General features: G+C 42.0%; 1 protein-coding gene across 4 annotated transcripts in view; it reads right to left on the minus strand.

The window, feature by feature from the left end:
- Positions 1-267: 267 nt before the first annotated feature.
- The window catches only part of shisa4 (shisa family member 4), a 153,703-nt gene continuing 137,899 nt past the window's right edge, over positions 268-16,071 (minus strand). For 2 of the 4 annotated variants that reach the window (XM_073030288.1, XM_073030287.1), the window contains 4 exons: positions 10,348-10,455; positions 2,387-2,474; positions 1,050-1,157; positions 268-611 (listed from right to left, as the gene is read on the minus strand). In XM_073030288.1, coding sequence (XP_072886389.1) covers positions 461-611; positions 1,050-1,157; positions 2,387-2,474; positions 10,348-10,455 — 455 coding nt within the window. In that variant the 3' untranslated portion in view covers positions 268-460. The remainder of the gene's footprint in view (positions 612-1,049; positions 1,158-2,386; positions 2,475-10,347; positions 10,456-16,071) is intronic. The other 2 variants (XM_073030290.1, XM_073030289.1) reach the window with 1 other exon arrangement.

Here is a 16,071-nt window from a genome sequence, read left to right on the forward strand (position 1 = left end):
CTGTCACAGGAGTTATCAGTCAGTGTTGAAGTCAATGTAGGACTGCCTTAGGGACGTCAGCTCTGGATTTCTCCTTTGGGTTGACTCCTGAAGCCTTCCCCATGAGTGGGTATACCCACAAGGCAGTGGAGGTTTGAAATCAGTAATCCTTCTCCTAGATGAGCTGCCAACCACAGCTGACAAGTCCCATCTCCCCAGAGTGCATGTTAATTGTGTTAACGTTCTTGAGTTATTGACAACATTTTAAAATAAATGACACTGCTGAAAGAGGTATGAATTAATAATTTATGTAAAGACAAGTAAAATTAGAGTTTATTGTAATGCAGGATAATGAAGGACACAATCTGAATAACGTCCATACACAAGGGATCTTAGTAGACAATCGAAGACTCCTGGTGAAGAGTGAACCAGCAATGGTAAGTCAAGGAACTGGGGCAGTTAATCCAGGAAGTTACTGCAGTCAATCCACTGCAAACAAAGAAGGAATCCATGGAAAACGAGTCCGTGAACAGGCTTGTTGCCAGCTAATTGCACACATGGAAACTGCATCAGAAAAAGCGCAGCACTCCCTCTTCCTAATTAGGACTGTAATTAGGACTGTGGCGGAGCAGCTGTGGGAAAAAAATCAGGGATTTTAGACTGGTCTCGGATAACACAGCCACATCTCAAACTGACCTTAAGATACAGTGTCGAATAGGCCCTTCTGCCCCAACAAGCCGTGCTGTCCTGCAACCCACTGATTTAACCCTAGCCTGATCACAGGACAATTTACAATGACCAAATAACCAGTACATCTTTGGACTGTGGCAGGAAACAGGAGCATCTAGAGGAAATCCACACAGCCACGGGAAGAACATATAATCTCCTTATAGAGGGCACTAGAAATGAACTGTGAATGGGATGCCCCAAGCTGTAATAGCTTCACTACGCTACTGTGGTGTCCCAGACTGTGGATACTAGTCCAGTAACTTGCAAACCCCATTTGTGTTCCTTCTTATCCACAGTGCTGGCAGGAGTTCTCTGTGTTTGTACTATTAATTAGCCCTTACTTGTAGCACTGTAAGCTGGGGCTGTCTGGTATGGAGGATACGATCCAGGAGGTATATTGGGTGGGTAAACTGGGTTCAGTGGGTAGCTCTGAAAACCGCTGGCTGAGCCTAGGAGAAAAACAAGCACATTGCAATATAAATAAAATCATAACAGATAGGAACAGAATTAGGCCATTTAGCACTTTGATTCTGGTCTGCCATTCAATAATGGCTAATTGATTTTCCCTCTCAAACACCATTCCCATAATCTTTGATGCCTTTACTAATCAAGAACCTATCAACCTGTTACAATATAGCCATTTTAACATATTTTGGGAGATGGTCGTGGGAGAGTCTGACGATTTATAGATTAGGCTCCATCACTCTCTGTGCCCTAGATGTTGTCTGACTAATTCATTAAAGTCATATTCATAAAAGATTCATCCGATAAATGAAAACGATTTGGAACACACTGCAGAATATCTTCAAGGGAGATGACTCAAAGGGGACCCGTCACCCAGGACATGCCCTCCCCAGGACAGGAGACTGAAGACACACACTCAGTGTTTTAGGAACAGTTTCATCGTCACCATCAGATTTATGAGCTGACAATGAACCATGAATACTACCTGACTCTTTTTTGCACTGTTTAATTATATATTTCTTATTGTAATTTATCTTTATGTATTACATTGCCCTGATGATGCAAAACACATTTCATGACACACACAAAATGCTGGAGGAACTCAGCAGGTCAGGCAACACCTATGGAAAGGAATTAACACTCGATATTTTGGGCTGAGACTCTTCTTCTAAAGTGGGAAGGAAGGGGCAAGATGCCAGAACAAGAAGGTGGGGATTGGGGAAGGAGGACAAAACAATAGGTGAAGCCAGGTAGGTGGGAAAAGCAAAGTGCTGGAGGAGAAGGAATCTGATCAGAGAGGACAGTGGGCCATGGGAAAAAGTGAAGAGGGGCAGCGGGGGAGGTGATAGGCAGGTGAGGAGAACTGGTAAGAGGCCAGAGTAGGAAAGGGAAAAGAAAAAAAATCATGATGTATGCAAGTGATTCTGACTGTGAGCAACAAGCAGAATTTTATTTGCAGAACAGGAGAGAATGGCTATCTTCCTATTCCCTTCCTATCCTCACAGAGAGAGCTGGGCAGAAAGCAGCATCCGTCCATGGGGAAGGAGGTACAAGAGCTTCAGGTCCCATGCCAGCAAGTTCAGGAACTTCAACCATCAAGCTGCTGAAAGAAGCTCAACATCTCAACACTGAACTGATTCCACACTTTCAAGGACTCTAGCAAACATATTATTAGTATTAAATATCTATGTATGTACTTATTCATTTCTATTACTTGTTTCTTCTGTATTTGCACAATTTGTCAGTCTTTGTGTGTAGTTTTTCATTCATTCTATTGTACTTCTTTGTTCTATTGTGAATGCCTGCAAGAAAATGAATCTCAGGGTGATATTTAGTGACATATACATACTTTGATAATAACATCATAAGACATAGGAATAGAATTAGGCCACTTGGGTCATCGAGACTGTACCACCATTCCATCATGGCTGATTTATTATCCTGTCAACCCCATTCTCATGCTTTCTCCCCATAATCTTTGATGCCCTGAATGATCAAGAACTTAACCATATAACCATATAAAAATTACAGCATGGAACAGGCCAACCTACTTCATTATCCACAATGCCACTTACCTTAGTATCATCTGCATACTTACTAATCCAATTTACCACCCCATCATCTTATCAACTTATTAACCTCTGCTTTGCATTATGGCTGAAGGATGGCTGTAGTTGGGAGCTGAATGTCCAAGGTTACACATTGTATCAGAGGGATAGGAAGGGGGTGGTGTGGCTCGGCTGGTAAAACATGGCTACAAATCAGGAGAAAGATGTGACATAGGATTGGAAGATGTTGAATCATTGTGGGTTGAGTTAAGAAACTGCAAGGGTAAAAGGACCCTGATGGCAATTATATACAGGCTTCCCAACAGTAGCTGGGATGTGGACCACAGATTGTAATGGGAAATAGAAAAGGTGTGTCAAAATGTCAGTGTTATGATAGTCATGAGAGATTTTAATATGCAGGTTGATTGGGGAAATCAGGTTGGTACTGGATCTCAAGAGAGTGAGTTTTGAATGCCTATGAGATGGTTTTTTAAGAGCAGTTTGTCATTGAGCCTATTAGGGAACCAGCTATACTAGATTGGGTGTTATGTAATGAACTGGAAGTGATTAGGGAGCTTAAGGTAAAAGAACCCTTAGGAGCCAGTGATCACAATATGATTGAGTTCAACTTGAAATTTGATAGGGAGAAAGTAAAGTCTGACATAGCAGTATTTCAGCAGGAAATTACAGTATGAGAGAGGAACTAGCTAAATAAATTGGAAGGAGCTATTAGCAGGGATGACAGCAGAGCAGCAATGATGCAAGTTTCTGGGAAAATGAGGAAGGTACAGGACAGATGCATTCCAAAAACAAAGAAATGTTCAAATGGCAAAATCGTACAATTGTGGCTGACAAGGGAAGTCAAAGCTAATGTAAAAGCAAAAGAGAGGGCATACAACAAAGCACAAATTAGCCGGAAGACAGAGGATTGGGAATCTTTTAAAAACATAGAGAAAGCACCTAAAAGAATCATTAGAAGGGAAAAGATTAAATACAAAAACAAGCTAGCAAACAATATCAAAATGGATGGTAAAAGCTTTTTCAAATATGTAAAAATTAAAAGGGAAATAAGAGTGGATATAGGACTGCTCGAAAATAAGGCCAGAGAAATAATAATGGGGGACAAGGAGATGTCAGATGAACTAAATGAGTATTTTGCATCAGTCTTCACTGTGGAAGACAGTAGTTGTGTGCCAGGTATTGAAGGGTGTGAAGGAAGAGAAGTGAGTGCAGTTACTATTACAAGGGAGAAGGTGCTCAAAAAGCTGAAAGACCTAATGGTACACAAGACACCCAGACCAGATGAATTGTACCCTAGGATTCTGAAAGAGGTATCGTTAGAGATTGTGGTGCCATTAGAAATGATCTTTCAAAGTTCATTGGACTCTGCCATGGTGCTAGAGGACTGGAAAATTGCAAATGTCCTTCACTCTTTAAGAAAGGAGGAAGACAACAGAAAGGAAATTATAGACCAGTTAGCCTGATCTCAGTGGTTGGGAAGATGTTGGAGTCAATTGTTAAGGATGAGGTGATGGAGTAGTTCGTGACACAGGACAAGATAGGACAAAGTCAGCATGGTTTCCTTAAGGGAAAATCCTGCCTGATTAACCTGTTGGAACTCTCTGAGGGAATTACAAGTAGGATAGTTAAAGGGGATGTAGTGGATGTCGTATATTCAGACCCATGAACTGCACCCTAGGCTTCTGAAAGAGGTGTGGTAGAGATTGTGGAGGCATTAGTAATGACCTTTCAAAAATCATTGACTCTGGGATGTGCCAGAGGACTGGAAAATTGCAACTGTCTCTCCACTCTTTAAGAAAGGAGGAAGGCAGCAGAAAGGAAATTATAGACCAGTTAGCCTGATCTCAGTGGTTGGGAAGATATTCGATTCAATTGTTAAGGATGATGTGATGGAGTACTTGATGACACAGGTCAAGAGAGGACAAAGTTAATATGGTTTCCTTCCTGATTAACCTGTTGGGATTCTTTGAGGAAATTACAAGTAGGATAGATAAAGGGGATGCAGTGGATGTTGTATACTTGGACTTTCAGAAGGCTTTTGACAAGGTGTTACAAGTTAAGAACCCATGATATGACAGGGAAGTTACTCACATGGTTACAGCATTGGCTAGCTGTTAGGAGGCAGTGAGTGGGAATAAAAGGATCCTTGTCTGTTTGGCTGTCAGTGACTAGTGGTGTTCCACGGGGGTTGGTGTTGGGACTGATTCCTTTTATACTGTGTATCAATGATTTGGATGATGGAATACATGGCTTTGATGACAAGTTTGCATATGAAACGAAGATTGCTGGAGGGACAGGTAGTGTTGAAGAAACAGGTAGGATGCAGAAGGACTTGGAGAGATTAGGAGAATGGGCAAGAAAGTGGCAAATGTAATATAATGTTGGAAAATGCATGGTCATACACCTCGGTAGTAGAAATAAATGTGCAGACTATTTCCTAAATGGGGAGAAAATCCAAAAATCTGAGATGCAAAGGGACTTGGGAGTCCTTGTGCAGGACATCCTAAAGGTTAACTTACAGGTTGAGTCGGTTGTGAGGAAGGCAAATGCAATGTTGCCATTCATTTCAAGAGGTCTTGAATATAAGAGCAGGAATGTGATGCTGAGGCTTTACAAGGCACTGGTGAGGCTTCACCTTAAATATTGTGAACAGTTTTGGGCTCCGCATCTAAGAATTGATATGCTGTAATTGGAGAGGGTTCAGGGGAGGTTCACAAAGATTATTCTGGAAATGAAAGGGTTATCATATGAGGAACGTTTGATGGCTCTGGATCTGTTCTCATTGGAATTTAGAAGGATGGGGGGGGGGGGAATCTCATTGAATTCTTACAAATGTTGAAAAGCCTTGACAGAGTAAATGTGGAAAGGATGTTTCTCATGGTGGGAGAATCTAGGACAAGAGGACACAGCCTCAGGATAGAGAGGCATCCATTTTAAAAACAGAGATGCAGGGAAATTTCATTAACCAGAGGGTAGTGAATTTTTGGAATTTGTTACCACATGCAGCCGTGGAGACCAGGTCATTGGGTGTACTTAAGGCAGAGATTGATGGGTTCTTGATTGGACATGGCATCAAAGATTATGGGGAGAAGGTTGTGAACTGGGGTTGAGGAGGGGAAAAGGGATCAGCCATGGTTGAATGGCGGAGCAGACTCAATGGACCAAATGGTCTAATTCTGCTCCTGTTTTATGGTCTAAATGACCTGGCCTTCACAGCAGTCCGTAGTATGAATTCTAAAGAGTCACCACCCTCTGATTAAAGGAATTCCTTATTCTGTAGCTGAGACCTCTAGAGGAAACATCCTCTCCACATCCACTCTATCTAGGCCTTTCAATATTCGACAGGTTTCAATGAGATCTCCCCTTATTCTTCTAAATTCCAGTGAGCCCAGGCCCAGAGCCATCAAATGCTCCTGACATGTTAACCCTTTCATTCCTGGAATCATTCTCATGAACCTCCTCTGGATCTTCTCCAATTCTAGCACATCTGCTTTCAGATCAATTTACTTTGAACTTTGGTATTGGCTGTGGTAAAGCAGAGGGAACAGAAACAGTATGCACCTATTCTTATACTGCTAAAAGCAATACCATATGGAAACGGGCCCTTTTGCTCACCGACCATGTAACACCATTTACACTGTTCACCCCATCAACCACACCATTCTCTGGATTCTACCACTTACCAGCACTAGAGGCATTTATAGCGGGCAACTAATCCTACAGCCCACAAGTCTTTCGAAAACAGGAGGAAACCCAGGTGACGTGGTCACAAGAAAAAGATGCAAACTCTACACAGACAATGCTGGAGATCAAAATTAAAGCAGAGTAGCTGGAGCGGTGCCAACGCACTAAGAAAAATATGATGATATCAACAATCACGTTGAAAGTTATAATGAAGATGAAGATTGAGGATGCAATCATCGAAAACATTGTAAAACATTCTTAGAGAATCAGAGAGGACAGCTATGTGTGGAGCCGAAAGAGATGGGGGAGATTTTGAACAATTTCTTTTCTTCAGTATTCACTAAGGATAAGGATATTGAATTGTGTAAGGTAAGGGAAACAAGTAGGGAAGTTATGGAAACTATGACAATTAAAGAGGAGGAAGTACTGGTGCTTTTAAGGAATATAAAAGTGGATAAATCTCTGGGTCCTGACAAGATATTCCCTAGGACCTTGAGGGAAATTAGTGTTGAAATAGCAGAGGCTCTGACAGAAATATTTCAAATGTCATTAGAAATGGGGATGGTGCCGGAGGATTGACGTATTGCTCATGTTGTTCCATTGTTTAAAAAGGGTTCTAAGAGTAAACCTAGCAATTAAGTTTGACGTCAGTGGTGGGTAAATTAATGGAAAGTATTCTTAGAGATGGTATATATAATTATCTGGATAGACAGGGTCTGATTAGAAACAGTCAACATGGATTTGTGCGTGGAAGGTCATGTTTGACAAATCTTATTGAATTTTTTGAAGAGGTAACTAGGAAAGTTGACGAGGGTAAAGCAGTGGATGTTGTCTATATGGACTTCAGTAAGGCCTTTGACAAGGTTCCACACGGAAGGTTAGTTAGGAAGGTTCAATCATTAGGTATTAATATTGAAGTAGTAAAATGGATTCAACAGTGGCTGGATGGGAGATGCCAGAGAGTAGTGGTGGATAACTGTTTGTCAGGTTGGAGGCCGGTGACTAGTGGTGTGCCTCAGGGATCTGTACTGGGGGTCCAATGTTGTTTGTCATTTACATTAATGATCTGGATGATGGGGTGGTAAATTGGAATTAGTAAGTATGTAGATGATACGAAGATAGGTGGTGTTGTGGATAATGAAGTAGGTTTTCAAAGCTTGCAGAGAGATTTAGGCCAGTTAGAAAAGTGGGCTGAAAGATGGCAGATGGAGTTTAATGCTGATAAGTGTGAGGTGCTACATTTTGGTAGGAATAATCAAAATAGAATAATCAAAACATGGTAAATGGTAGGGCATTGAGGAATGCAGTAGAACAGAATGATCTAGGAATAATGGTGTATAGTTCCCTGAAGGTGGAATCTCATGTGGATAGGGTGGTGAAGAAAGCTTTTGGTATGCTGGCCTTTATAAATCAGAGCATTGAGTATAGGAGTTGGGATGTAATGTTAAAATTGTACAAGGCATTGGTAAGGCCAAATTTGGAGTATTGTGTACAGTTCTGGTCACCGAATTATAGGAAAGATGTCAACAAAATCGAGAGTACAGAAAAGATTTACTAGAATGTTACCTGGGTTTCAGCACCTAAGTTACAGGGAAAGATTGAACAAGTTCGGTCTCTATTCTTTGGAGCGTAGGAGGTTGAGGGGGGACTTGATAGAGGTATTTAAAATTATGAGGGGGATAGATAGAGTTGACGTGGATAGGCTTTTTCCATTGAGAGTAGGGAAGATTCAAACAAGAGGACATGAGTTGAGAGTTAGGGGGCAAAAGTTTAGGGGTAACACGAGGGGGAATTTCTTTACTCAGAGAGTGGTAGCTGTGTGGAACGAGCTTCCAGTAGAAGTGGTAGAGGCAGGTTCTATGTTGTCATTAAAGTAAAATTGGATAGGTATATGGTCAGGAAAGGAATGGAGGGTTATGGGCTGAGTGCAGGTTGGAGGAACTAGGTGAGAGTAAGCGTTCGGCACAGACTAGAAGGGCGAGATGGCCTGTATCCATGCTGTAATTGTTATATGGTTATAAGGCAGTCCCTTATCTACACTAGTTATCTGTGCTGACTTTGTTCATTTACAGTCAATCAAAAGAACACTGTGACATACTGAATTCCTTTGTCGATAATGATTAGGAACTAATACACAGTTTTATAGTACTGTATCAGCATTGGCAGCGTTCTAATTTGTTCTGTATTTCATTTACAGTTGAAGTCAGAAGTTTACATGCACTTAGGTTGAAGTCGTTAAAACTCATTGTTTAACCGTTCCACAGATTTCATATTAGCAAACTATAGTTTTGGCAAGACATTGAGGACATCTACTTTGTGCATGACACCAGTAATTTTTCCAACAATTGTTTACAGACAGATTATTTCACTTTTAATTGACTATATCACAATTCCAGTGGGTCAGAAGTTTACAAACAAATTCAAAAGATATCAGCCAAGACCTCAGAAAAAAAACTGTGGACCTCCACAAGTCTGGTTCATCCTTGGGAGCAATTCCCAAATGTCTGAAGGTACAAACAACAGTATGCAAGTACAAACACCATGGGACCACACAGCTATCATACCGCTCAGGAAGGAGACACATTCTGTCACCTAGAGATGAACGTACATTCGCGTGAAAAGTGCAAATCAATCCCAGAACAACAGCAAAGGACCTTGTGAAGATGCTGGAGGAAATAGGTAGACAAGTATCTATAACCACAGTAAAACGAGTCCTATATCGACATAACCCGAAAGGCTGCTCAGCAAGGAAGAAGCCACTGCTCCAAAACCACCATAAAAAGCCCAGACTACAGTTTGCAGGTGCACATGGGGATAAAGATCTTACTTTTTGGAGAAATGTCCTCTGGTCTGATGAAACAAAAATTGAATTGTTTGGCCATAAATGACCATCGTTATGTTTGGAGGAAAAAGGGTGAGGCTTGCAAGCCGAAGAACACAATCCCAACCATGAAGCATGGGGGTAGCAGCATCATGTTGTGGGGGTGCTTTGCTGCAGGAGGGACTGGTGCACTTCACAAAATAGATGGCATCATGAGGAAAGAAAATTATGCGGATATATTGAAGCAACATCTCAAGACATCATCCAGGAAGTTAAATCTCGGTCGTAAATGGGTCTTCCAAATGAACAATGACCCCAAGCATACCTCCAAAGTTGTGGCAAAATTGCTTAAGACAACAAAGTCAAGGTATTAGAGTGGCCATCACAAAGCCCTGACTTCAATCCGATAGAAAATTTGTGGGCAGAACTGAAAAAGCGTGTGCAAGCAAGGAGGTGTACAAACCTGACTCAGTTACATCAGTTCTGTCTGGAGGAATGGAACAAAATTCCAGCAACTTATTGTGAAAAGCTTGTGTAAGGCTACCCAAAACTTTTGACCCAAGTTAAACAAATTAAAGGCAATGCTACCAAATACTAACAAAGTGTATGTTAACTTCTAACCCACTGGGAATGTGATGAAAGAAATAAAAGCTGAAATAAATCATTCTCTCTACTATTATTCTGACATTTCACATTCTTAAAATAAAGTTGTGATCCTAACTGACCTAAGACAGGGAATGTTTTCTAGAATTAAATGTCAGGAATTGTGAAAAACTGAGTTTAAATGTATTTGGCTAAGGTGCATGTAAACTTCTGACTTCAACTGTAAATATATAACCTGTTACTCAGTTAAACAGTAATTTGACTGTTTTTAAAACCTTTTTAACTATTTCCATGGAACCAGATTATTGGCACAGCCCTTATAATTGAGCCAAAATGTACTGGTCCTGATGTCCGAATTAACCAGAAGCCGCCTATGATGAATTAAGTTAATCCTTGATCCCCTTTACCAACAGCATAACTTTGCCCAGCCTTGATATTAGTTAAAATGCCCAGTCTTTCCTTGTTTATAGTTTTACACATAGCCCAAGGAGAACTTACCTGCAGCACCATAGGCTGGAGCAGTTGGATATGGAGCCTGCATTCCTGGTGACACGTTCGAGGGATAAGCTGGGTGCATTGGATAGCTGTGAACCACCTCTCTTGGACCTAAAGAAACCTTACAATTAATACACAGAAATACAAATGTGTAGTTGTGCTGATTTGAGGAATGCAGACATCACAGAGAGTAACATAACACCATAAGATATAGGAGTAGAATTAGGCCATTTGGCCCAAGTCTGCTCTGCCATTTCATCATGGCTGATCCAATTTTCCTCTCAGCCCCAATCTCCTGCCTTCTCCCTGTATCCCATCGTGCCCTGAATCAAGAATCTATCAACCTCTGCCTTAAATATACATAAAGACTTGGCCTCCACAGCTGCCTGTGGCAAAGAATTGCACAGATAAACCACTCTCTGGCTAAAGAAATTTCTCCTCACCTCTGTTCTAAAAGGACACCCCTCCATTCTGAAATCATATCCTCTGGTCTTAGACTCCCCTGTCATAGGAAAAATCCTCTCTGCATCCACTTTATCAGGGCCTTTCACTATTCGATAGGTTGCAATGAGGTCACCCCTCATTCTTCTGAATTCTAGTGAATACAGGCCCAGAGCCATCAAATGCTCTTCATACGACAAACCACTCAATTCTGGAATCATGTTCATGAAGGTCCTTGGGATCCTCTCCAGTTTCAGCTCATCCTTTCTAAGGGACCCAGAACTGCTCACAATACTCCAAGTGAGGCCTCAACAGTGCTTTATAAAGTCTCAACGTTATACCCTGCTTTTACACCCTCATTTCTAGTCCTCTTGAAATGAATGCTAACATTGCATTTGCCTTCCTCACCACAGACTCAACATGCAAATTAACATTTAGGGAATCCTGCACAAGAACTCCCAATTCCCTTTGCACCTCAGTTTTTTGTATTTTCTCTTCATTTCTTGCACCAAAGTGCATGACCATACACTTCCCGACACTGTATTCCATCTGCCATTTCTTTGCCCATTCTCCTAATCTGTCTGTCCTTCCCTCTCTACATCCTGAAAACTACCTTCCTCTCCACCTATCTTTATACTGTCTGCAAACCTTGCAACAAAGCCACCAACTCCATCATTCAAATCATCGAAATATAATGTAAAAAGAATCAGTCCCAACACAGACCCCTGTGGAACACCAGCAGCCAACCAGAAAAGGCTCCCTTTATTCCCATTCATTGCCTCCTGCCAATCAACCACAGCTTTATCAATGCTAGAATCTTTCCGGTAATACCATGGGCTCATAGCTTGTTAAGTAGGCTCCTGTGTGGCACCTTGTCAAAGGCCTTTTGAAAATACGAGCTTACAAGTACACAAAATCAACTGATTCTTCTTTGTCTATTTTGCTTGTTATTCCTGCAATGAATTCCAACAGATTTGTCAGGCAAGATTTTCCCTCAAGGAAACAATGCTGACTACAGCCTTTTTTAAAAAAAAATCACGTGCCTCCAAGTATCCTGAGACCTCATCCTTAATAATCAACTCCAACATCTTCCCATTCACTGAGGTCAGTCTAACTGGCCGATAGTTTCGTTTCTTCTGCCTCTCTCCCTTCTTGAAGAGTGGAATGACATTTGCAATTTTCCAGTTGTCTAGAACAATTCCAGAATCTAGTGATTCTTGAAATGCTTCCAAAATCTCTTCAGCCACCTCTTTCAGACCCCTGGGGTGAACATCATCTGGCAAAACCGACTTGTCTACTTTTAGACTTTTCAGTTTCCCAAGAACCTCCTCTCCAGTAATGGTAACTTCACACACTTCATGACCCCTGACACCTGGACCTTTCACCATACTTTGTCAACCATTTCATTGTCCCCAATTACTACTTCTCCAGCATTGTTTTCCAGCAGTCTGATATCCACTCTCACCTCTTTTACAACTTGAGTACCTGAAGAAACTTTTGGTATCCTCTTTAATATTACTGGCTAGCTTACGTTCGTATTCCATCTTTACATTCTTAATGAATTTTTTGGTTCCCTTCTGTTGGTAGTTGAAAGCTTCCCAATCTTCTAACTTCCTACTAATGTTTGTTCCATTACATGCCCTCTCTTTAGTTTTTATGTTGGCTTTGACTTCCCTTGTTAGCCAGTGTCATCTTGCCTTTAGAATACTTCTTCCTGTTTGGGATGTATATATCCTGTGCCTTCCGAATTGCTTCCAGGAATTCCAGCCATTGCTCGCTGCCGTCATCCCTGCCAGTGTTCTTTTCCAATCAATTCTGGCCAACTCCTCTCTCAAGCCTCTGTAATTCCCTTTACTCCACTGTAATAATGACTTTAGCTTCTCCTCCTCAAAATTCAAGGTAAATTTAATCATATTGCCTCCCCACAGGGTTAGAAACATAGAAAACCTACAGCACAATACAGGCCCTTTGGCCCACAAAGCTGTGCCGAACATGTCCCTACCTTAGAAATTACTTAGGATTACCCATAGCCTTCTATTTTTCTTAACTCCATGTACTTGTCCAGGAGTCTCTTAAAAGACTCTATCAGATGTGCCTCCACACACTCACCACTCTCTGCATAAAAACTTACCTCTGACATCTCCTCTGTACCTACTTCCAAGCACCTTAAAACTATGTCCTCTCATGCTAGCCATTTCAGCCCTGGGAAAAAGCCTCTGACTATCCACGTGATCAATGCCTCTCATTATCTTGTACACTTCCATGAAGTCACCTCTCATCCACCGTTTCTCCAAGGAGAAAAGGCCGAGTTCACTCAACCTATTCTCATAAGGCATGCTCCCCAATCCAGACAACATCCTTGTAAGTCTCCTCTGCACCCTTTCTATAGTTTCCACATCCTTGCTACAGTGAGGCAACCAGAACTGAGCACAGTACTCCAAGTGGGGTCTAACCAGAGTCCTATATAGCTGCAACATTATCTCACAGTTCCTAAACTCAATCCCACGATTGATGAAGGTCAATGCACCGTATGTTTTGTTAACCACAGAGTCAACCTGCGCAGCAGCTTTGAGTGTCCTATGGACTTGGACCCCAAGATTCCTCTGATCCTCCACACTGTCAAGAGTCTTACCATTAATACTATATTCTGCCATCATATTTGACTTACAAAAATGAACCATCTCACACTTATCTGGGTTGAACTCCATCTGCCACTTCTCAGCCCAGTATCAATGACCCGCTGTAACCTCTGACAGCCCTCCACACTATCCACAACACCCTCAACCTTTGTGTCATCAGCAAATTTATAAACCCATCTCTCCACTTCTTCATAGGTCATTTATGATAATCCCGAAGAGTAGAGGTTCCTGAACGGATCCCTGAAGCACACCACTGGTGACTGACATCCATGCAGAATATGACCTGTCTACAACCACTCTTTGCCTTCTTGTGGGCAAGCCAGTTCTGGATCCACAAAGCAATGTCCCCTTTGATCCCATGCCTCCCCACTTTCTCAATAAGCCTTGCATGGGGCACCTCATCAAATGCCTTGCTGAAATCCATATACACTACATCTACTGCTCTTCCTTCATCAATGTGTTTAGTCACATCCTCAAAAAATTCAATCAGGCTCGTAAGGCACGACCTGCCTTACACAAAGCCAAGCTGACTATTCCTAATCATATTATGCTTCTCCAAATGTTCATAAATCCTGCCTTTCAGGATTTTCTCCATCAACTTACCAACCACTTAAGTAAGACTCACTCGTCTATAATTTCCTGGGCTATCTTTACTCCCTTTCTTGAATAATGGAACAACATCTGCAACCCTCCAACCCTCTGGAACCTCTTCTGTCCTCATTGATGATGCAAAGATCATCACCAGAGGCTCTGCAATCTCCTTTCTCGCCTCCCACAGTAGCCTAGGGTACATTTTGTCCGGACCCAGTAACTTATCCAACTTGATGCTTTCCAAAAGTTCCAGCACATCCTCCTTCTTAATATCTACATGCTCAAGCTTTTCAGTCTGCTGTAAGTCATCACTACAATCACCAAGATCCTTTTCCGTAGTGAATACTGAAGCAAAGTACTAATTAAGTACCTCTGCTATCTCCTCCTGTTCCATACATACTTTTCCACTGTCACACTTGATTGGTCTTATTCTGTCACGTCTTGTCCTCTTGCTCTTCATATACTTGTAGAATGCCTTGGGGTTTTCTTTAATGCAGTCTGCCAAGGCCTTCTCATGGCCCCTTCTGACTCTCCTAATTTCTTTCTTAAGCTCCTTCCTACTAGCTTTATAATCTTCCAGATCTCTTTCATTTCCTAGTATTTTGAACCTTTCGTAAGCTCTTCTTCTTGACTAGATTTACAACAGCCTCTGTACACCATGGTTCCTGTATCCTACCATCCATTCCCTGTTTCATTGGAACGTACCTATGCAGAACTCCACGTAAATATCCCCTGAACATTTGCCACATTTCTTCTGTACATTTCCCTGAGAACATCTGTTCCCAATTTATGCTTCCAAGTTCCTGCCTGATAGCCTCATATTTCCCCTTACTCCAATTAAACACTTTCCTAACTTTTCCATCCCTCTCCAATGCTATGGTAAAGGAGATAGAATTGTGATCACTATCTCCAAAATGCTCTCCCTCTGAGAGATCTGACAGCTGACCAGGTTCATTTCCCAATACCAGATCAAGTACAGCCTCTCCTCTTGTAGGCTTATCTAGATATCATGTCGAAACTTCTTGAACACACCTAACAAAACTCCACCCCATTTAAACTCCTCGCTCTAGGGACATGCCAATCAATACTTGGGAAATTAAAATCTCCCACCACAAAAACCCTGTTATTATTACACCTTTCCAGAATCTGTCTCCCTATCTGCTCCTCGATGTCCCTGTTACCATTGGGTGGTCTATAAAAAACACCCAGAAGAGTTATTGATCCCTTCCTGTTTCTAACTTCCACCCACAGAGGCTCAGTAGACCATGACTTCCTCCTTTTCTGCAGCTGTGACACTGATCAGCAGTGCCACTCCCCAACTTCTTTTGCCTCCCTCCCTGTCCTTTCTGAAATAGCTAAAGCCTGGCTTTAGTAACCATACCTGTCCCTGAGCCATCCAAGTCTCTGTAACGGCTGCAACATCATAGCAATGATCCATGCTCTAAGCTCATCCGCTTTGTTCATAATACACTTTGCATTAAAATAGACACATCTCAAACCATCGGTCTGAGCACATCCCTTCTCGATCACCTGCCTATCCTCCATCTTGCACTGTCTCCAAGCTTTCTCTGTTTGTGAGCCAACCATTTCTTCCTCCATCTCTTCAGTTTGGTTCCCACTCCCCCATCAATTCTAGTTTAAACTCTCAATAGCTTTAGCAAACCTCCCTGCCAGGATATTGGTCCCCCAGGATTCAAGTGCAACACATCCTTTTTGTACAGGTCACTCCTGCCCCAAAAGAGGTCCCAATGATCCAGAAATCTGAATCCCTGCCCCCACTCCAATCACTCAGCCACTTATTTATCCTCCACCTCACTCTATTCGTATACTCGCTGTCACGTGGCTCAGGCAGTAATCCCAAGATTACTACCCTTGAGGTCCTGCTTCTCAACTTCCTTCCTGACTCCCTCTAGTCTGCTTTCAGGACCTCCTCCCTTTTCCTACCTATGTCGTTGGTAGCAATATGTACCACAACCTCTGGCTGTTCACCTTCCCACTTCAGGATATCATGGACGCCCGGACCCTGGCACCTGGGAGGCAAACTACCATCCGTGCT

This window comes from Hemitrygon akajei, chromosome 27 (genome assembly GCF_048418815.1).
Source record: "Hemitrygon akajei chromosome 27, sHemAka1.3, whole genome shotgun sequence".
NCBI lineage: Eukaryota > Metazoa > Chordata > Chondrichthyes > Myliobatiformes > Dasyatidae > Hemitrygon > Hemitrygon akajei.